Below are 23178 nucleotides of genomic sequence, written 5' to 3'. Positions count from 1 at the left end.
TCAACTCTTCAGATCTGATCTGCAAAGGACCTAAGCACAATCTTAAAACTTAGTCTGTGAGCAATATGCCTGACCTCATATGTTGAATTTGTGTCTTAAATGCTTTATAAAATGAGAACAAGAATTTTTGTATCCAGCAATTCCTCATTTGTATAAGTAGGGACCGAAATACTTGTTTTCTATGCTGTGTTCCTTTCCTGATATGTAATCTTGTTTGCCATTCAATCACTGAGCTCAGTTATTTCTCTGATGTATGATAGTTTTCTTTTTAGTTTCTTTCTTAGTTTGCAAATGTTCTATGAAGAAATTCTTAATTTATTATAACAGTTATTTTCAAATAATTTAGAAATCTCTCTTTTCATGGTGTCCTAGGTGCCGTAAAGACACTCTGTAAGTAATCAGTTAATCATTCTTTCCTGTACTTACAAGTTCATGTAAAAGAACCGAGAGGAAATAACATTTGCTGAAAATCTTTTCACAGCAAAATGTTTGCATGTACAAATACATGCAGAGAGGAACATGATGTGTATAAATACAATTAGATTCTTCTCCTGCAAGATCCAGTTACTGGGGATTCACGTAGTATATAGTCAAGTATTTAAATAATGTTTTGGAGAGCTGACTCACTATGCTTATGCCTGTAATTTGCTGCTGGGTAGTTTGTCACATATTTAATCTGTAACTAATTTTTTCAAGACTACCATTGTGCACTATGCACTATTGTCAGATAGCAAATTCTTTCCTCATGTTCGGTCTCATGCTCATCTGTGGTGGCCACAGAGCTGCCTCTCTGTACTTTCCCTGGTCATACATAGCTTGGCAGTATGTAGTCTTTTCCTCCCATTTGGCCTTCTCCCCCCACCACTCCACCCCCTAAAAATTTTAAATACACTTTCTTGATTATCTCTTGAGCAATGAAATAATCAAAATTGTGGTTCTGGCCTATCCTCTTCAGTTTTCTTATTCTGTTGTAATATTACAGTGTCATTAGACTGTGATGACTTTGAGAATTTCTCTGATGGGCTGTCTAGAAATGCTTAATTTCTATCCAGTTTTGAGAGGAAGTTCCACTCAGACCTCTTGGTTTAGACAGGAGTATTCAACAGACTGATCTAAGCCTTGTGTTCAGCATGACTATACCCTTAGTTTCCCACTTGCAAATAGGGTTAGGAAATGTATTTCTTTTCTGCAAAATCGTTTTGAAGATTGTGAAGCTGAAATAAAAATGCATGAGGCTTAAATGGATACTCAAAACTGCACTTGTAATGCTTTACTAGGGCTATTGAGGGGGGAAGAAACCACCCCACAACAACCCCTAGATCTATAGGGCCAAGGAGGAGGGATATACTTCAGGATCTGTAGGCTCCATCCCATGTAGTCTGTACTTGCTTAGTTTGTGAGAAAGAAATTTGATAACTATGTCTAGTAGAACTAAGATGGTTCACCTATACTCATTTTAGTGTCTGTCTATAGGACATATCTAAATGGTTGGAAACTTTTCAGCAGAAGGCTGCTGGGCATGTAGGATAGAGAAATGTATGCCTGGTGACCCTCTCATAAAAAGTTTTTCTTTAATTGCTGGATTGGAACAATAAAACAAGGTCTGAACTTCATATCCTTGAAATGTATTGTCATTACTAAATCCAGTGACACTGAATGGATTTTGGGTTGTTGGTCCATCCTTTAGAAGCTGAAGTTTCAAACAGGCATAATGTGGTATCATAAAATGCACAGAAGCTTAGATTTGTTTCTCAGACATCATGAACATTAAGCACAATTTTGCCACTTTATTCCTTTCCCAAGGCTTTCAGTAGCAGTTGTCTTCTCTATTTTTCCCATACCTTTTTCTCTCTCCCCTCATTCCAGACCTGGGTCTTGTAATATTATTTGTGTAGATAGTTAACATTTTGTGTGTTTAAAGCAAAAGAAAAAAAAATCCTATCTAAAAATCCCATACCTGAGATCAAAGTTAAGTGCATGTCCACTTTATGTATTTTGAATTTCTTAGAATTTAGATGAATTCAGATTATAAAACATTCTACATGGTAGTTTAGATTACCAGCTTTTAAGAGCATAGTACTGTCTATTTATAAATATTGCCTAGAAGATTTTAGCTGCTAACAAATACAGTCATTGATAAATAGTAGTTTATAGGATGGAAATGCCATTGAATGCCAATTTTCTGTTGCATTTTTTTCATTATTTCTTTGTTTTCATTTCTGGTACCCTCTGGGTTTCGTCTGAGGCATGCCCATGTCAAAGTCTTCCAGAAGGCCTTTACTGAAGGGACTGGTATTCTGGGGGTTCCTCCCTGCCCTCCTTCACAGTTGCCTCTCAAAACTTCCCTTTTCTTCTTAGCAGGTATTCAAGGACATCTCTGTCAGGTTTTTTTTCTACCTGATTTTTAGGAAAAGCTGTAGAAAACGCTGAATGTAGTAATAAAGACTTTCTTTTTGGCACAGCCCGCTCAGCTTCTTTGCCTCTTTTGACCCTGTCCTTAAACTTATAACTGTAGACATGAATGGTTTGTTTTATTGCACAGTGAACCATCCTCCCAGTAAGTGGGTGAAAAGGAGTCAGCGAGGCAAAGAAAGTGAGAGCGTAGGGAGAGATCCACCTTGAGTACCACGATTATACAAGCTCGGAAGTGTTTTCAGACATTAGGTAGGTGATGGTAAAGCTGCCTTTTGAACTATGACTTACAAAGATACACTTATACCTCACAATATAGAAAAAAGAAATGTGTATGTATGCTTGCATTTAATACTGTTTTACACATGCATATATAGCTACCAAGATGTGTGCACACGCACAAATATTAAATAGTTAATGCTGCATTTTCCACGAACCATTTAAAGTATTCTAATGCAGCAGAGGGTCTTCCCACCCCACCCCCCGCCTCCTCTGTCTGGCTATGTCTTTCATTCCCTTAAATGGGGTCACCAGTGGAACCATTCATAATGCTTAATAACGCACTCTACCAGTGATGCACTCTTCAGAACACTGAAATTGATTTTTCTTCTCTAAAAGTGTGACCTGCTAGTGTAGCCTTTGTCCTAACGCCTAATAATACTTGATGTTCCTGACGGCATGGGATGTGAGCGCAGATGTTCTGGAGGCATCAGAAAAAAGCAGCCTCAGTGCAATGGCTAATGCTGTCAAAGGCATTTAATTTGCTGCAGGTCAGTGTCTGCTTTGAAGAAGAAGAATTAAGGTGTTTTGTTCCTTTTGAAATGGGTTCTCAAAATTAGGTTTGTATCGACCAAAGCTTAATGAGGGGCTAGGTAGATATGCATGAGGTATGAGCATCTTGTTGAACTCATGGATGCTTAATACTTTTGAAATTCAGAGTATTAAGGTAAGAACTTTAGGTAGCCGCTTTAATGATAATGGCTAATATGGTTAAAGCTGTTAAAAATACCACAGTGGATCTGAGCAGCTACCTGTCTGTTCTAGAGCGCCTTTGCTGTAGTGCTTATCCTGAGATAACTTTTAAGAAAAATGCTATTCTGTTCACTGCCATATTATACCTGCAACATAGGAAATTATACTGTTCATTCTGCATCACACAGAGCTTCTGTCTGAAATTGTCATTCTACCAAGATGAGGGAAACATTTCCGTGGACTTTATTTAATCCTTCAAGGTTGGATGGACAGATAGTTTATTTGTTGTTAGCTGTTGTTGTTAGTTTTACTGTAAGTAAAGCAGAATTTACAGGGTTGGTGCAGGAATTGCCAGATTAGGGTCTGTGTGATGCAGATGAGTCAATAATTTCTTGTGGTCTTGAACTCTGAATTTAATACTTCTGCAGTGTCAGACTGCATCTTGTTAGGTAGTTGCACAGCCAGTGCTGTTCCTGAGGGTGTGGGCCACTCTCTTTTCCACTTATGCTTCATATTGCAGCAGTGGTGACAGCAAGTATGGCAAAGTACAGTTAAGCATGCTAAACGTATAATCCAGTTGTCTTTTAATGCAAGTTGACAGCTGCTGGCAAAGCAGGTTGAAATGGTATTCTTGGAGACTTATGCTACAGATCACAGTCTCAAGAAATCCCAATCCCTACAGCTCCTTCTTACAGGATTTAGTCAGCTCTGTTTGGTGTGCGAAGCACCATATTCTTTTACTGAACTAGCTCGTCGTAATGCTTGCTAATTCTCCACAATGTTGCTTGCTTATTAACAAAAATTTAAAAACAGCAACAGTATACAGGCTTATGTTATTTACTATATCTGTATATGATAATTTTACTATTTTTATTGGTGCAAAAGTGCATTTTTATATAGCTAATTTAGTAATATATACCAGCACCAAGTCTTAACTAAGAGCTGAAGTACATTTGCAATCTGATGTTTTAATTTGCTGCCCTGAAGAAAAAAAATGAAGTTAGCTTGTGATAAGAGCACACCCCACCCCATATTTTCATTCTTCTGTCTTCAGAGGCGATTTACAGCTGTAAGGAGTAAATAGTTTCTTTCTGGCTGTCATCAGAAGCCATAGAATCACAGCATGGCTGAGGCTGGAAGGTGCCTCTGGGGACTGTCTAGTCCCACACCCTGGCTCAGAGCAAGTTGCCCAGGACCGTGCCCGGTCAGGATTTGAGCATCTCGGAGGATGGAGGTTCCAGGGAATATGTATTATCTTCTGTATAGTTTCACTCTGATGTTTTAACTGTATAGCAATTTACTAACTTAGTAGGCGTATTTAGGCTTGCTAATGTGCTGCTCATCCTGTTGTATATGCTGCTAGATCTGCTTGTGAATTTTCCAAGTTTCTGAAACTTTGAAGCATGGTTTCATAATAGCAGTGTTGTTTATTAGGGGTTATGGCATAATCTGGGGCTCAGGCTTATCTGTTTCTGGACCAGTTGTGTGTCCTAATGAACGCTGCATCTGTTTTCTTTGTTGGTCGTCTCCAGTAAATTTCTTTTCTGTTCAGTTTTCAGTGTTTCTCGTGCATGGATGGTTGTGCTTTGGGGTTAAGGAGGGCAAGAGTGAAATCCTGATCACCTCTTGGAGATTCTCTAGTGCAGTATGTGGGAAGAAAGATGTTTGCCTTGGAGGCTAGTTTAGTCTTGTTGAAGTCTAGAAAGATTATTGGATGTGAATTTCTGATTCTTAGAAAAGATGCTTTTTGTGAGTGAGCAATTCTATTGACACAAAGACAACTCAGGCTTTTGCCGTTGTCTGACAGGGATTGATGGCCCAGCTGCTTTTCAAGATGATGTTCAGAAGATAGGAAGTCAAGTGCAAATTCTCACCGTTGGACAGTCTAGCCATGATGAAGATGATGGAGAGAAAATGGCTAGTGGCCAACAACAACAAAACAAACAAGATCTTAGAACAGCAATGCAAAAAAAAGGTAAGTAGCCAAAGCTGCCTTCATGTTCTCATTGGTTGCTTTATGTACATTGATTCCTTTTCCGATTCTTGCTCTCAGCCCTAGCCTAAGCAGAGATTGTTACTCTGTGTTTCTTCTCCTCGAGCCTGTTAGGCTCTATTCTATTATCTCAGGGGAAAAAAAAAAATCTCTTGTCCCAAAGAACAAGAGGTCTCCAGGCTCTCTGGGATTGTGGCTTTCCCATCTGAAGTGCAGTGCTGCTATTAAGGTACCAGGCAGATCTCATGCTTGTATCCATCTGTTCACATTTTTGTATTGTACAACTCTGGAAATCACTTACTTGAGGTTAAAAAAAGAGTGTGGAATAGCAACACTCAAACCAGAATATTAATTTCAGTTGTGTTGTCAGTTAAATATTGTTCGTGTTTTCATAATGTGTATTCATGCTTGCAGAGGTGAAAATTACAGCACTGTGTATTCTGCAGCATTTCCCATGCGTAGTGCTCGAATGTGCTGGTATATTTTTTTTTTTCTAGAGGCATGCATGATTTGGGAGATAGATTGTGTATGTACACATTCATGCATCCGTCTCTTCCTTCCTGCCCTGTTCCTATCTCATTAGACATTAACCGTAGGAAGGAAAAAAAAAAATCCTAAAATCCTCACAAAGCTTTTTCTGAAGGCATTTGCTTTGGAGTTGTTCTTCTTCAGTGTACAGCTTTTGAAGCAAAGATGGCTCAAGCCAAGAGTGCTCTGATGCTTTAAGAATAAACTCTTTGTGTATAAAGAGCAAAATGTAAGTGCAAACTTGACTCATCTAGAATAGTCTATTCATACCTAAATGCCTGCCTCTTGTCTGCAGAGCAGTTCTCACTATTTCATTTTTTCTGGGACGTTACTCTGCAGATGTGAGCAACTTCAACTGAAATGGGCAGATTTTCTCCAAGTGTGGTATTTCCTGGGCATTTGAGTCCGGGGGATGTTGGCATGACTAACAAGTTCTGATCTGTGTGGTGATTGTCTTGCCTTAGACCATGGCTCAGAATATTTAATGATCAAGCACACTACTTAAAGCTGATTGACTTAAAAACTATCAACAGACTTCTCAAATTAGGTCAAAGCACTCAGATTTTTACTCTGGGGGACATTTCTATTTTTGATGGTTTTTCCAAGTTAAGATATATTTTTATTCTCCCCAGTTTTTTGTTTATTTTTTAATAGAAGCAGTGGGTGGTGGTTTTTTGTTTTGATTTGGTTTTGGTTTTGCTTTGCTTTGTTGCTTCATATTCTTAAATATATGATACAACCTTTTTTTACCGTGTCTGAGTATACTCCTGATCAGAACAGACAGTACTAAGAGTGGACCACTAGTATGCTTCAAGGTGTATGGGAGCTACTTTTTTAAATGGGAATGCTGAGGTTTACTCATTTTTATTAACAACAGAGCTATGCTCTGAGACACAAAGAAAGGTATTAAGACAAGACTGCAACTAGCAGTGTCTCCATAAAATATTTTTACTATGCGTCTATGGTTTGCCACTTTATACCAGCAGAGGAGGCTTGTTAGAAAGTTTTGAGTATACCAGTATTCATGGGAAACTTTATGTAGGCCTTTTCATGTGGATTCCCACTGCCACTTAACTGCTTGTGGCGTGTCCTCACTGCCACATCCCTGTTTGTCTGAAAAGCATTTAGAATTGCTGTCTCCCATCAGTCCTTTGCTCACATGGAATAAAAGCAAAAGGAGAAAAACACAGAGATAAATGCTAACTGGCCTAATGGGAAAGGCTGAGTCCCACCAGATTTGCGAAGCCCTGATTTGTGTTCATTCTGCTCTCTGACACTAACTTTGTGGAAAGAAGCCTCTCTCGGCATGTGTCTCTACTTCCCCAGTGAGTCAAGTTCTGTTTCGAGACGAGGGGTTATATACCTGAGTGTGAAAAGAATATGCCACTTGCAAGAAAATGCCAAATGTTTTATTTGATTTCTCCATCTGTTGGAAATTGCCATACTAGAATCATTTTCTTCCTGCAGGAAATATTTGTCCTTTTGATTTCAGAACTCTTAATATGTAGAGTTCCTCTCTGGCAAATGAGTCACTAGGACAGAGCCAGACTTCCATAAGTTTTAACATGAATAACTAACGTTTAGTCTTCACATTTATCAGTTTCCTGTATGTCTCTAAAGACTTGGAATGAGCAATTTGGTCTTAGTTCTTCTTTGCCACCTGAAGTTATGACTGTTTTGAGATTTAGGGAAGGGATAGACTTGATTTCTGGATTCAGAAACAAAACAGGAGCTCTCGGAAGCATTCTTCCCCACAGATCATGAGTACAGACTTTTCTAAGGCTGGCAGGGAATTTTCACCACCAAAATATTGGTGGTGAAATAGTGCACATGGATGTAGAAATAAGCTGATTACGTCTGTGCGTATGAAGTATGGCTTTATTGCACAGCTGCCGGCTGAGGAGATGGACTGTCTCTATTACCCATGCATAGTTGACTAGAATGTGGTTGTCATTATTAAGAAATAATGCTTGTGATTAATGAGTGTGTGATTAATAATGAGCGAGTTCTGCAGGCTTTGAAAATATCTATTGACCTGTGAACTCAGGCCTCCCTTGCATAACTAGATCCTATTGAAACTTTTTGCTGTCATACTGTGTGGTATACGTCCAGAAGAAGTGGATAACGAGACCATTCACGGTGCAGCTGAATGGAATACAGGCATTGCATATGCTTCTGTTTAACTTTTATACACTCAGTCTTACTACTCTGCTGGTGTTTCATTATCCAGTGTGCATCTGGTGTTAAAAGCATTGAAGTTATTGGAAGCAGCAATAATGTAAAAAGTATATAAATGCCTTTTTTGGTGTCTTTTTTTCCTCATTCTGTTCCAACATTTGAACTGAAGAAAACCATTACTGATACTATCTCTAACGTTTGTATTTCTATACCTTAGTTTGGTTCAGTTTCTGCTTGCTACAGACCAAGCTCATATTCCAAAAGACTAAGCTACATGAAAGATCTCTATGCATATCCCTGTAAGTCCTGGATAAGCACTTTAGGGAGTCTGAGAAAGATGATGAGGACACACTGGGCACAGGGATTTAGGTAGAATTTAGGCAATCTGAATATGAGTCTGAATAATTTTTTCAATGTTACTGAATGGGTATTTGCGTAGAGTCTCTGTATATCACTTGTGTCGATCAGTTTTAATTTTTTGTGTGTTAGAATGCAGAAGTAGGCCAAAATCCTACCATGCAGGGCACATCGTGCACAGAAGGGTTTGTGGCACAACCGTTTAGCATGGATGATGTTTTCTGAAGCTTCAGCTCTGTGATCCAGGGCTTTTTAACTTTATTCAAAGTACTAAAAAAGAAGGTGACAGCTGGTATAAGCAGGCAGAAGGTGAATTTGATTGTGCAGGAAGATAAAATGTCCATAATTGAGAATTCAGACAGCAGCATTATGGCCCCGTCCAGTAAGCCTTTAGCCCTATGCGGAGTCCTGTTGGCAAATTAGGCTTGTTCACTCACTTACGGGTTTGCAGAATCAAGCCCATGGATTTTTTCCTTTCCCAGATCCCCATGCAAATACATCCTGGTCCTCTTCCACCTCCCAATCCAGTCTTGTCGCCCTGGATCATGTTCCTGGTAAGTACAGAAGGAAAAAGTTAATTATGCCCATGCTGCTTGGCTCTGGAAGTCTTTGCATTTCATTTATCCTTCTGCATTGGACTTACCTGTAGTGGAAATTCTGGACCAAGTGTGTTTTTTTGTTGTTGTTTTTTTTTTTTTTTTTAGGAAAACATATTGCATAGATAGCCTCTAATAGGAGGAACTTAGAGTTTGAACCTGAATACAGGGTGGCTTCATCTGCATGATACTCCTTGAAAAACTAGGCCTTGCAAATGTCCCACCATTGACGCTTCCTGCTGCTAAGTCCTATTTGATGTTCAAAGTTGTATTTCCCTTTGAAATGTCTGAGGTTTTGAATACTTGCAAAGTCAAATTTTTAAGTGCTGCAAGGCAGTTCCTTTGGCCTGGGCTGATACTGTTTTTTACGTGAAATAAATATGCATGAGAACATTTCCTTGATGTGAATGTTTCTTCTTGGTCGAAGATCTGCTCTTCATCAGATCACATAGGAACAGTTAAAAGTGCGCTGTAGAAGGGCTCGTATTTTAGTTGTTAAGGTTTCCAAGTGGCTGTGATAGGTTGTCCACTGAGCTCCAATTTCAGGTTTAAGATTTTGCGTTGTGTTTGAAGTACTTGATTGGATGAAGAAGATCTGAATTTAATTCCTAACTGGATGTTGCTCCTGTATCACTGGATAACTTGATCCTCTCTGTGGAATGGAAACCATGATATTTCTTTTCTCATTTGCTGAAATGTTTTGGCTTCTCAGGGCCGGTGCTGTCTCACCCGTGTATGTGTACACTGCCTCGCACAGTGAACCCCCCTCACACACACCCTCTCTCACCTGTGAGCCTAAGGGTGCAACAGTATAATAAGTGATGTTTTCCAGCAAGTATGGACAGCTTTAATGTATTAGTATTTCATGTAAGTGTGCTGCTTTCTTCTCAGGCATTTCAAGCAGCATGAATTTTGATGAGGAAGAAGATGAGGAAGATGAAGACAGCTCCAGTTCTTCACAGTTAAACAGTAACACCCGGCCTGGTTCTGCCACGAGCAAGAAATCCAATAAGGTAAGGGGTGAGTGCCGAAGAAGGAGAATGCAGGCTGCTATTTACTGTGTGATTTGAAAGTGCAGTCAGGATAGGCCTGGCTTTCTTGTTTTGTTTTTAATCTGCACTAGAGTATCTCCACGGTGATTTACCGTGATAGCTGTCAGGGTTCACAGGAGCAAGCAATGAAAATAATGACTTGGAGAAAAGAATAGCAAATATTGTCTGAACCTGAATGAAGAGAAGAGTAAACAGTAAATATTTACCTTTCTACCTTTTGCAGGTGCTCAGAAGAATATTTTGTTTCTATTGGCTTTTTCTGAGCATTTTCCCACCCTGTTTTCACTGCTACCATCTGAACATAAAATAAGCCTTTGGCTTGTTCAAATATTCTAAACCACAAGCTCTTGCTAAAACAGCTGATGGTGCTCCACTCTTACATACTGCACTGACTTCTCATCTCTGTTGTATCTCTATCTAGCTTAATCTGTCTCTCCCTATCCCATTTCTTCCTTGCATCCATCATGGGGGGGGATTTAAAAATGAGAGAGGGGTTCAGATCGCTTAAAGAATCACCTCCAATTGTATTAGCAATTACGACAGCATCAAAGGCCATCACTGTCCTTGGGTACAGTGTGGTGAGATGGGAAGGTGTGAGCCAGGGTTTGCTCTGTAACATTACAGCACTCTGCCTGTGCGTCCACCCTGTTCTGCTTTGCCAGATGTGTCTGTACACTAAGCATCAGTGGTGCAGAGAACTGCTCCCTGGGCCTTTGGTAGCCAAGAGCTTGACCGACTGGATGGGGAGAGATCCTTAGCTTGATAAGCTGCCTTCAAGGCTGCTGAGGAATCAGAACGGGGAAGACTATGTCCATTGTGTTTATTTTTTTTAAAGTGCAGCTTCTATCAAATGTCATTCCTTTGTGCTTATAGCCTCATAAATCAAAGTTGAGGAAACCTGAGTTTTGCTTACTGTTTTAGGAAGCGGCCTCAGCCCCCAGTCCTTCCACAAATGAGCCTCTCATAGATGTTGATGACCTGGAGGAATTTGCCGTAAGACCTGCTCCACAGGGTGTCACTGTCAAATGCAGAATCACAAGAGACAAGAAGGGAATGGACCGAGGGATGTACCCTACTTATTACCTCCACTTGGAAAGGGAGCATGGTAAAAAGGTCATAAAATAACTTGAATGGCATACCAGTTGCATCTGAATATAAAAAAGTTATTAAAAGTCTGAAGAAGTCTTATAAAGAAAATATATTTTAAATGTATTTTCACTTTCACTGAGATCTGCCCTACAGTCTTCCAAAAGCAAAACAATAGTATCACTTTGTTCTACTGCCCTTCTTCATATGTCTAATCTTTGCCCTTTAAATAATCCATGCATGGCACCTTTGTGTGACAGTCAGCTGGGGCTCTCTGCATTCTGTGGCCTGAAAAGCATACATTTTCAATTCAGCTGGAAGAGCCAAAGCAACTTAGAATGAAACATTTAACAAAATAGATCGAATTTAATTATTTAAACCATAAATTATGGACTGAGTGGTTGAGAAGTCACTTCCCCTTTCCAGATTTTTATCTAGTTTTGCCTAGTCCCAGGAGACCTTCTGTTACTTCACTAATGATGCTGGAAGACAGAAAAATTGCCTATGGTTTCCTTATATGAAAGCAGGAAGTGGTGTGTGCTAACCCCTTTGGCATTCTAGAATATCGTTTTTTTGCACTGCTTAGGTGTTTCTGCTAGCTGGAAGGAAACGAAAGAAGAGTAAAACCTCTAATTACCTCATCTCCATAGACCCAACTGACCTGTCTCGGGGTGGAGAGAGTTTTATTGGAAAACTGAGGTAAACACTGATACATCTAAGAATTTCTTTATCTAATATAAAGTTCATTTGAAATTAAGAAGCCTGTAAGCCACTATGACTTCTTAATTAGAGGCTTGACTACATCATGTGATAATGGTCTTAAAGTTCACCAGTATCCAAGGCATGTTTTCAAAATGTCTCAAGTACTTACAAGATCACATTTTATTAAAAGTCACCAGGATCGAAGCTCTTAAATGCTCAAAGGCCAGATTCTCAAGGGTGTACGAGCACAACTTATCTTAATGGGATTTTCAGAAGTACACAAGTAGATTGTGTCTAGCCCCTATTGATATAAATACCTTGGAATGGAAGTTCTGTCTGTTACACAATCTGAAAATCTCTTTGGTTTTGCCATTTCTTAAGATCCTAATTAGAGTTATTTACAACTAGTGGAATTCTTTCAGAACCACATATTTCTTTTCTTGTCTGTCACCCCATCATACATCAGTCTGCTGTTGATACCTACGTGGAGCATCTCAATGTATGTTTAGATCATCTCTCCCTGAGGAAAGGGACTGTGCTGCTAATTGCCATTTGCCTGTGTGGATCTTGGAACTTCATGTGCTATTTACTGCAGTGCAGACACAGAATGAGGATAATGTGGTTTTAGTATGTTCTAAGTTGTATTTTGCACTCCTTGGTGTAATTTCCATTTAAATAGGAAAGACTGATCTTATTTATAACTTTATGAAAAATCACTCTCTGTATTCTGATAGAGTTAGTAGTCAGGTAAGAAAGCAGATATTTTTGTAGACAGTAAGCATATTTTAAAACCCAAGCAAACAAACAAAGTAACCCCACCTGAGTATTTCCTTATTGCTTTCTTGAGTTTACTAGTTTGCAAGATGTCATGAAGCGTCTCCAGTGTAATGATAAGGAACCTTTAGTATACTCTGCTGTACTGTACCTTTACATTTTTGTGATGGCCTTTAATCAAGGTGTTGCCATTTAGTTGGGATTAGAATTAACAACTATTTGTGCTCAAGATTATCTGTCTTTCCTTTGGGGCTACAATGCAGTAAAGGATAGATGTCTTGAGCAGCATTACTGATAAATGGTGATTGGATTTTCCATTTTTTTTTGATAGATCAAATCTTATGGGAACTAAGTTTACAGTTTATGACAATGGAGTAAATCCAATGAAAACAACATCAAGCCTGGAGGCGAGTATCCTGCGTCAGGAGCTAGCTGCTATTTGTTATGTAAGTACCGCTCACAGGCAAAATACGCAAGAAATGGCAGTTCACTTTCTGAAATAGCACACTGAATTTCCTTCTCACTTATGATTATGTAAATCAGCATTCATGCTTTGATGTAATCAAACAGCTGATTTTCACTAGAGAAACCAGGAGATTCAGTGGAAAGTAGAGCTGAAAGACGTGCACAGAACCAGGTTGCCCAGTTCTCACTTTTGGTCAGAAGGTGTTGGAGCTTTTACATAACCCTCTGGAAGGGGTACAGTGCCTCACAGCCTGCAGGCACCATCCGAGGGAGCCTCCTGAACTGGAAAGAGTTGTGCACATGGAATTACTGCGCTAAAGTATGATCATTTGTAATGGCGTTTTGGAGGAGGCCTCTCTGATCCAGAACACAGGTAGCTGGACAGCTAGGTCTGCCGCAGTGGCTGAGAGACTGGGATAAAACTCTAATCCTCCTCTTTACCAGGGAAAAAACCCAAACAAACCCCAAACAAAATCCAAAACTCAATTGAATGAGAGAAACCAGCCTCTTATAGGACGGTAAATAGCATTTGTCAGGGGCAGTGCAGACAATCAAGACCTGAAACACAGTTGCTGTTGTTTCATGATTACTGGATGACTAACTGTTTTGGTGACAGTATCCTTTCTGTCCAGAAATCTCTGGGCCCAAGAAACTCTTCCAGTCAAAATTGATACACACACTGCTACAGAAAGTTTTCTGTCTTCACAAATCAACAAGTTCTGACACAACTACCCAAGAACAGCTACCCACTTTTCTGAAAAGTTCCTGCCCAGCTCTAATCAAGGATGCCTGGAAATCTGTGAGATCGAGGTCCAGCCAGCCCAGCATATACCCTGCGTACGCACAGAATGCATTCCTGGAAAAGCCAGCTTCAGGTTGGGGGGAGCGATGCTTCTGGAAGTCTTCTGCACATGAGAAGGAAAGCAGAGAGGCATCCTTTCTGTGCAAAGTGCTGAGAGCACTGAAGGGTGGCAGTATTAGCTGCTAACGTGTTCTTTTCCTACTGCTTAGGATGCAGTTTTTCTGTGAATGTAGTATAAATAGTGTGTTTGTTCACATGTGCTATTGTTCAGGCACATGGCCTCTGGTTGCAAACAGGCACACGCACACACATATCCCTCCATTCCTGTTGGATTTGAAAATCTTTGAGAATTTCAGAAAATCCAGCTAACAGGATTTAACAAGAGAGTCCAGGATTTGATGTCAGTTTAGAGTTTGACTGAAGTTTCAGTAGGAATCTAGGAGAACTTACATGTTTAATAAAGGTATTTTTACTGGTTTATGTAGGAGGGCATTCCCTGGAGCCAGGCAACTAATCTTCTGGTGCACACTGGAAATACAAGGAGAAAACAGACAGTTTAAAAAAAAAGTTACATATTGAAAATTTTAGGCATTGCTTGTTTCAGTCTACAGTAACGACATTTGAACCATTAACGTTACCGAATAAAAAACTGAGTTGCAGTCAGCAGAGGTAATTAGAAGTGTGAATGTTGGAAAGAACAGAACCATGGCCAGGGTTTGGAGGACGTGGCTAAGATAAGCTGCTTTTCTATGCCTATTTTGAGATCAGCAGTTTAAAACTTGTACATCTGTATAAGAAAATGACTCATTCCATTGATATTTTGATACTCACGGAGAAAGGCAGCAGGCTGGCAGGTGTGCTGTGGCCAGAGGACGAAAGGAAGTCAGAATGATATTTCATTACTAGCCAGGTTTGCTAAAGTGAGATTATTGTTTCTGGCTGCAGCAGAACCGCAGCAAAGAATGCCAGAAAGAGCACTCCTGAAAAACCCTTGTCCTAAGGTAACATTTTAATTCCTGCCTTGAGATTTTTCCTGCAGCAAAAGCTACAATAAACAATACTTTGAAAGCACCACTATGCCTCTTGCTGTCTCTCAGCTCATCTGATCAAGTACCCATCTGGAGAACAAGCTGTACCTGCTTCCACCAACGTACTGAACCTGACCTGCTGAATCATCTCAGCAGGTCTAGTTTATACAGGCAGAAGCTGGTCATGCTTCTGTTGTTAACTGTGGGATAAACGTGTTGAGAACTCTCATTGTGGAGGTCACCTTAGGGCATGTTTCAAGCAACAGGAATAAAGTTAGTGCAAGGACCGAGTTTTATCAGGTGCCGTTAACCACTTTTACTGTCCCTGCTGATGGCAGCCTAGCATATTAATAAAACTGCAGCAGCACCTAATGGCCGATTTCAGAATCGCTTGGCAAAATTTGTCAAGAAACAGTGAGGTGTAACTGTACTATTGGTACCAGGATTTTCTGTGCTGGATTCCTTTATATCCATAGTATCTCACAATTCAACTTGTGTCAGATGCCGAAGGCAGGGAGCTCAGCTGATATTCTGAGGTGTGACTCAGGTTTCAGGAAAGCAATAAAACTATGTTTTTCTACTCAGGCCTCAATCACTTGCATTGTGCTGCAATGTAGTGGGTTCTGTGCTTTGGGCTTTCTATGGAATGATAGTTTCTACAGAGTGTATTAAGGACAAGGCACAGCTGTGTGAATCAAGTCCAGAAAGGGAAGTGGCTGAAAGAAAATTGGGGTAATTAAATCGTGACTCTCCTGAGAGCTGCTGGGATATACACCTTGCCGCTTTTATCATGGCAGGTATTGCCACCATAGCAAAATGCTTACATAATTTTATTAAAGTGTGTAAGATTTTAAAAGCAACCTTGGGGAGAGGCTCTGTGTTTTTCCAGTCCAGTTTATTGTGATGCATGTTCACAGAACAGCTTATTGGCTGGGCTAAGGCAGAAAGTGCAGCTTCTAAGCAATACTAGGCCAAGTCCTTAGCTGATTTAAATCATTGACATGCTGGTTGAGTCAATAGGGCTCTGCAAGCTGACAACCCTTATTTTGAGTTCCTATGAAAACCAAGACTGTCAGTGGCATTAAAATGGTGTGAAATCAGAATTTGGCCTATGTACCCCTAATAATACCATCTGTAGTCTTGAATTTACACACACAAAATAGTGGAGGAGGGAAATAGAAGCAGGGAATGAGACAGGAGATAAGGGGAATTAATTTTGTTTGGATGCAGGTAGATTGGAAGAGTCTGTTTTTAATTAAAGATCCTTTTTTGTTCCTACTGTTTTCCTCGTGTATTCTGCATTTGTAGATTTTCAGTTCTGTACCTTGTTTTTAGCTGAAGGGTAGCATTTGCCAATAAAACGTTTGATATAATTGGTGATTGATGTAATGTGCAACTAGAAACCATTCCCTTATCATTTAGCAGAAGTACTGATTTTAGTGTTTCTGAGTAAATCCAAAGAATATAGTCCTGTTTTTCCAGAGTGATAATACTGCTTGCTGGGAGGGAAGTGATTCAGCGCTATTATTTAATTTTACCTTGAACAATGTCTTCAACCAGTCAGCATCTAAATTAATTATATATAGCATAACTGCAGCTTGATGAGAAGAAAAGCTTGTAAGGCGTTGCAGAGAAGACCAAAATTGTCAGTAGTTACTGGAAAATAAGCATAAGCATGAATCGTTTCTTAGAAATTGTCCTCTGCTGTGCTGAGTCTCTCCTGCTTATAAAATCTGCTGGCAGTCATTTTAGTTTGAGTCTTGCCATGATGCAGAACCATACGCTTCCAAGTGAACTGATAACACTGGTTTACTCGCCAAAGGCCATGACATAAATGATTCAGAAAAGAGGTAGAATCTTCCCATTAAAGTATGGAGTTATGAAGATATATGAATATACCTGCATTGCTTCCACAGTATTTGGCAAAATAACTCAGTGGAATTTTTCTTGCATCTTTAATGAGTTGTGTAAAATCTCCACACAGGTTGCTGAAGCAACCAAAGTTATTTCAAAAGTCTGATGGATGACAAAACTTCTGCACGAGTAAATTTTAGGCGGGTATTTTCAGATGTTTCTAGTGAGTTGAGATGCATGGATTTTTATGTGCAAAAGTAGAGATGGTTTAAAAAGTTCAGTGTTCCTTAAAATCAGGATGCTTTAATTAAATCTATAAAAGCAGAGACATCTGAGTACATCACTTCTAAATGTCCCAGTGGGGGTGTCCAGCTCTTGGCATCTTGTGGTATGTTGCTGGGAATAGCGCCAATGGGAATTTGCTTCATGAGATTCTTTAGTGTGTGTCCACAGCCCTTCACCTGGGAAGGGTAGAGGGGAAAAAATGCATGTGACTGGGGGGAAAAAAAAAAAAAGTAGCACAAAACACGAGGAGATGGACTTTCAGAGGTGTCACTGTTTCATTTACTGGAGTTAATGCTAAAATAGGCAATCAGGTTTTACTGAGTGGATTGCAAAATATCGTCCCCTACTTTTTAAAAAGTAGATGATGACTTACTGAAATACTTGGCCCTAGCTGCTTCTGTGGGGGGAAAAAAAAAAAAGAAAGCCTCAGATAAAAATAAGACTTTAGGCGTATTTAGATTTTAGTGATTGTGTTTTGAGAGGATAGTGCAATACTGGAGTGCTTTTGTGAAAAGCTGGTGGGAAAGGCATCAGAACATGTTTAATGGAAGCACCTGTATTGTCCATGGATTTATTTTTGCGGCCCATGTTATTTCTTTACTTTCCCTGCCTTCATAGCTCGAAAATTTGCATTCATGCTAATGTGTTTGTTTTTTACCACGCTCATCTCTAAGCATAACATTATCTGAAGACTTTGAAAACCACAGCACTGCTAACAGATGCTCTTACTGGCAGCTTCTTCTTGTTTGCTTTTGTGCTGGCTCTGGACTAAAAGGAGTTGGTCCCATATATTTAATTTTGTCTCTCATCAAAATGTGTGACTGCATTTTATGATTTTTAAATTACAACTACTTTATTTTGGGACCTAGCAGTAGCCAAGCAATCTGGTTAGTTCATATCCTTCTTTAACAAAGGGATTTTTTTTTTTTAATTGTATTAAGGTTGCTGGCAGCCAATGCTAGGAGTGTTTTTGGAAACCTCTCTATTTCAATTTTTCCTGTTGTCGGAGCTTCTAAGACAAAGCTAGAATGTTTGGCAGTGTCAGGGAAGGTAGGAGTTTCAAGACGTTTCTTCAGTTGACTAACAAATAAGTTCCCTGGGCTGCCACTGTGTATCTCTGTTGAAGAAATTAACTTTAAAAATACAGAACATGATAAACTCTTTTCTAAACATTTTTAGGAAACAAATGTCTTGGGGTTTAAAGGACCTCGTAAAATGAGTGTGATCATACCAGGAATGAATATGGACCACGAAAGAGTTTCCATCAGGCCACGAAATGTAAGTCATACTATCAGCCAACGATAAAAATTACTTGAATTCTTTTTCAGTTAGAGTTGTTTTTTTGCATTTCTGAAGGTTTAGAGGTTTAAAAAAAAATGGTATTTGAACAATTGCAGAACAATGGGATGTGTGACTAGTTCTGTGACTCACAAAAGCACTACAAATAATAATGTGTTTTGGTAACAAAAGATACAACTAACCTTTACCAAGCTGTAGAAGGGACTCAAACGCACATTCGCGTTAAGAAACTCAGAGTTCTCTGTTCCATTTGATGATGCTGTTTTGAGGGTGACAGTTTAGTCTTTGGACTAGGATTTATGAATGGTTTTTTGTGCGTGTGAATTTATTTTTTGTCTTGTGAGAGTGTTAAACTGAAGCGTGTATCTGTGGTGTGTGCAGGAACACGAGACACTTCTTGCAAGATGGCAGAACAAAAATACAGAGAGTGTCATTGAGCTGCATAACAAAACACCAGTCTGGAATGATGATACCCAGTCCTATGTTTTAAATTTCCATGGTCGAGTCACACAGGCCTCAGTGAAAAACTTCCAAATTATTCATGATAACGATCGTAAGTATAGCTTGCTGTCTGTAATGCGTAGAAGCAGTACTGCATACCCAGCCTGACAGTGATTCTGCCCTTACTGTTGTTACCTGAGCGAGTTTAATGTAGTTATGCGGATCCAACTTAATGCTGCTCTGCCTTGTGGCCATGACATTGATGCAAGCTGGGTGTTTAAATGCTCATGCTTGAGGCAAGTGATTCTGCTATGCGCTATCTAAGTTTTCTCCTTGGCTGCCCAGCCTGTGAACTGAGCAACAGTTTAGAGTCGTTTCTGCTCTTAGAGCTGTGGTGCTTCCAGTCAGCAGGACCGTGGGCCAGTATCGCTCTGCTGAAGCACTTGTATCACACAATTCTTCCTTGTTTTTTTTGTTCACTGTGGTCCCCATATGCTGCCCAGCTGGAGATAGTGGCAGTCAGATTGGTCCCACTGCACATCCACTTTGCCATTACTACTCTTTGTAGCATTAGCCCTACAGGACACCCTGAAAATGTCAGGGCTGCCTTTCACACCATCACTAGGACCTTACCGATGTGCTGCTTTCTGCCAGCAATGTACAGCCCCCTTTTTTCTCAAGCTTAGGTACAGTTGTTGGAGCAGTGATAAAGACAAGTGCTGGAGCGGAGTGATAGTGCCCCACTTTATGCTCACTTTAGGCAGGCATAGTCACTAGGTGCTGGAGCGCACTGCACTACACCAGTGCCATGCTTAGACTGCAGGAGAATATTGGAAACTGGTGAAAATGGCTGTGCCATTCTCCGAGAGAAACACTTGAATTTGAAACATTGGTGTATGCATTTGCTGCATTTTATAAGGTGAAACAATTATACCTGCTTCTGCAGTTAAACATTTCAAACTGTGAATGAGGCTGAGATTTCCTCTTGAGTAACAAGTCTTGCAATCCTTTATCACTCAACTGTTTCTCACTCAAGCTATGAGCACACCCACTTGCATGAATAAGTGTTGCGAAGTTTGATGAGTGAGCATGATTTGTTTGTATTTTGTTGAACTGGCCAGAAGATGATGTTGAATGCGTACTTACTTAGTAAGGGCTGCAAACAAAAATAATGCTTTGTCACCTTTTATGACCTTTTTTGCAGCTGACTATATAGTGATGCAGTTTGGCCGCGTGGCTGAGGATGTGTTCACCATGGACTACAACTACCCAATGTGCGCACTACAAGCCTTTGCTATTGCCCTTTCAAGTTTTGACAGCAAGCTGGCTTGTGAGTAAAGGGGCATGGGTGAGCATCCTCTCAAAGGAAGCGGTTTGCCATATGATTCCCAATTCCTGCCACTGTCACTTACAGTCCATACTATAAACAGGTCAGGGAAAATGCAGTTGTGGAGGACCACTCTATTGCGGAAGAGAACAGAAAAGGAATCTTCTAAAAATTCAGGACATTCAGGAAATAATATTTTCCTTTTTTTTCTGTCATATTTTTCTGGAAGTGGCATCAAGTTTGTGTAAATAGAAGTTCTATCTCATGTTCTTGATTATGTTATGGAGATGTGCCATGATGTACTGTACCATGGCTCTAGTAGCACCATTATAACGGTGTCTTTTTTTAAATCCAGAAAGGGCGTGCACACTCGAAAAATTTCTTTTTACATTTAAGAATTATTCTGAGGCTGCAATCATACCTCAAGGTTGCATTCCTACATCGACTAATCAGAGCTTCACATCATCCAGCGTAAAAGAAAGATCACAAAAAAGATGCACTTTTTTGAATGTGCAAGGATCTCGTGTAGTATAAAGCCGAGTCTGAAGGTTGAAAACCCATACTGGACTGAACTTGATGCATTGCTGTTGTATATGTAGTAGGGCATGATGAATTTTAATTGCAGTAGGAGGAAATGGAGAAGTAGAAAGCACAAAACAATGTTGCACAAGTCACTTGAATTCTAAGCTGTCATTATGTTTTAACATCTATGTGCTTTTTAATTTGTTTCAAATGAAAATGTATTTGGAATACAGAAAAGGAAAAGGAAAAGGTCTAGATGCCAAGAAAGCATAACTTAAGTTGAATTTGGCATGTCGCGTGTTGGGAATTTATATCCTTGTATTGCTGTGGTAATTCAAACACATATTTTGTATGAAGTGATATAAACAGTTGGATAAAGGCTCTCCACAGAGAATCTTATTATTTTGAACAGGCTGTGTAAAGCTGAGGAAGGTAAATGGAAATATTTTATTAAATTTGTCTGGCCTTTTGTGATTTTACAATTTGTTGATTGCATTTTTTGAACTTTAAGCAACAACCACTTTTCATATTTATTTCCCATTGTAAGAACGCTTGATATCGATTGAAACTCTGTATGTTGTTCTCTAATGTAAACGTGCCAGCTACTGAGCTAAATCCTTCTAGGCAAATCTAGTGTATACTGCATACAAATGAGACACTGGCAGGACACAGAATAGCTTAAAATAGTGTGGATTTTTGTTTTGTTTTTCCTGATATAGCTGGAATATATAAACAAATACCATTTCAAAACACAAGCAAAGAACAAGCCATTCTCTTCTCTTCTGAGCATCTCAAAAGCCAAGAGCTGCAACTGAAAGCACACTGTAAAACACCTTTAAAAATAATGAATCTTTCTGCCATTGTTCTGTACAATGTTATCCTAAACAGCACACAGAGTAGTAGAATTTGTATGTAGTTCACCAGAAGGGTATTGAAATGTGAGTGAAGAAGTAGTTGCGTTTTATACTGTGTGGATTCAGATCCTCCTTTTTACTCTTTATAGGCTCTTGCACTGCACAACCAAAGATTATGTAATGAGAAGTTGAGATCAGATCTGCCTGTCTCATAGCTGTCAGTCCATTTTTGACTATAGAGGACAGGCCATAAGGAGAGGTTGTGCCATTTGGACTGCATAATTTCAACTAATAAAAGAAAAATGCTCTCTTCTTCACATTTGCCTTCAGGTCTCCTCCCCATATACAGACAAGGAAATTTCAGATAACAGATGGAAATAAGTAATTGCCAGCATTTTTTCTAATCTTTTTTAAAATTTATGGAAAAAAGTCTGCTGGCTTTGAACAGTGTTTTGTTGATGGACTCAGCCTGTCAAATGTCATCTTTAGATAACAGGAGGGTCTGTCATTTTTGTCAAATCTTTTTACAAGAAGCCTTTCCACGTAGTGGTATAAAATGGAAAGACACCTTTTGTTTGAGAAAAATGAGCAGTCATTTCCCTCAATGAATGATCAAAATGATGAGTCGTGAGCCACAGTGTGATACTTAGGCTTTGCACGTGGATGCTTTGTTTTCCCCTGTAGTCGGTGCTTTCCCACCACTTCACATCCCCATCTGTGATCTCACTTTGGATTTTGACAGAGAAGGCCCTTAGGCCTTTGGTTGCCTCAGGTCAGTCTTTAAAAACTAGCTCCAATGATAACCAGAATTTTTTGTTTAGACTACTGCAGAAACAGACAGGAATTCCCACTGCTGGTATTTAGGTATGATGTGGATTTCCAGAACTCTGCAGCATGGGAATGGTTGACTCTGCATGGCTTTAATTCTGTGGCTTGCCAGTCATATGTTTTCTTTAAAGCCTGAGAAAATAGCACCTGACATAGTTCTTCTGCCTCTTTCTGTGCACAACACAACTCTGTCAAAGGAACTAAGTGTCTTATGGTGCAAATATACAATCTGTTGGCTTTAGTAGTGGAGTTGGTTTAGGAAGGGTTATTTTTAATGCGGATCATAACAATAGTCTGACTTGCATTGTGTCCCCACAGGGAATCGGCACGAAAGGGAAGCTGATGTGCAGTGAACTCCTGCACAAGGGTGAGAATGAGGGGCTGGGGAAAGGCAGAGAGTTCAGCTTCTTGGGACAGTTTTGCTGCCAGCACATTGTGTAACTTCACTCTCACTGCGTGTTCTTCCCAGCCAGGTATTTTTTTAACCTGTAAGCATGCCAGGAGGAAAGTGGTGACTCAAATTCCCATCATCTTAACAGAATCATACAGGGACATCAGCCAACAAGCTGCTGAACAAAAAAACCCCCACCATAAATTGAGGTCACTTAGAGGGAGATGTTAACCAGGGGGTAAGAGGAATGAGGAGCTCTCATTAAATCTGGTTCAGTTACAATAGGATTTGCACCTAGTGGCCTTTGCCAAAACCCTAATTCCTCACTGTTGTTGAGCAAGGTACTGGATTGTTTTGATTCACTTGACCATCGCCATCTGCTCCGGAAGCGGTTGCTTTTAATTTAGCATCTATATAATTTCTAATGGACAT

At 39.7% G+C, this 23178-nt stretch overlaps 1 protein-coding gene across 1 annotated transcript in view; it reads left to right on the top strand.

Moving 5' to 3' along the window:
- The window catches only part of TUB (tubby bipartite transcription factor), a 39583-nt gene extending 18431 nt beyond the window's left edge, over positions 1-21152 (top strand). The window contains exons 2-10 of the mRNA XM_010563816.1: positions 5192-5359; positions 8923-8994; positions 9928-10049; positions 11010-11201; positions 11761-11873; positions 12982-13096; positions 18264-18362; positions 18765-18936; positions 20029-21152. Coding sequence (XP_010562118.1) covers positions 5192-5359; positions 8923-8994; positions 9928-10049; positions 11010-11201; positions 11761-11873; positions 12982-13096; positions 18264-18362; positions 18765-18936; positions 20029-20162 — 1187 coding nt within the window. The 3' untranslated portion in view covers positions 20163-21152. The remainder of the gene's footprint in view (positions 1-5191; positions 5360-8922; positions 8995-9927; positions 10050-11009; positions 11202-11760; positions 11874-12981; positions 13097-18263; positions 18363-18764; positions 18937-20028) is intronic.
- The last annotated feature ends 2026 nt before the right edge of the window (positions 21153-23178 follow it).

This window comes from Haliaeetus leucocephalus, unplaced genomic scaffold, assembly GCF_000737465.1.
Source record: "Haliaeetus leucocephalus isolate CR32 unplaced genomic scaffold, Haliaeetus_leucocephalus-4.0 Scaffold173, whole genome shotgun sequence".
Classification (NCBI taxonomy): domain Eukaryota; kingdom Metazoa; phylum Chordata; class Aves; order Accipitriformes; family Accipitridae; genus Haliaeetus; species Haliaeetus leucocephalus.
Note: the sequence above shows the minus strand (reverse complement) of the source record. Positions and strands in the feature narration are given on the sequence as shown.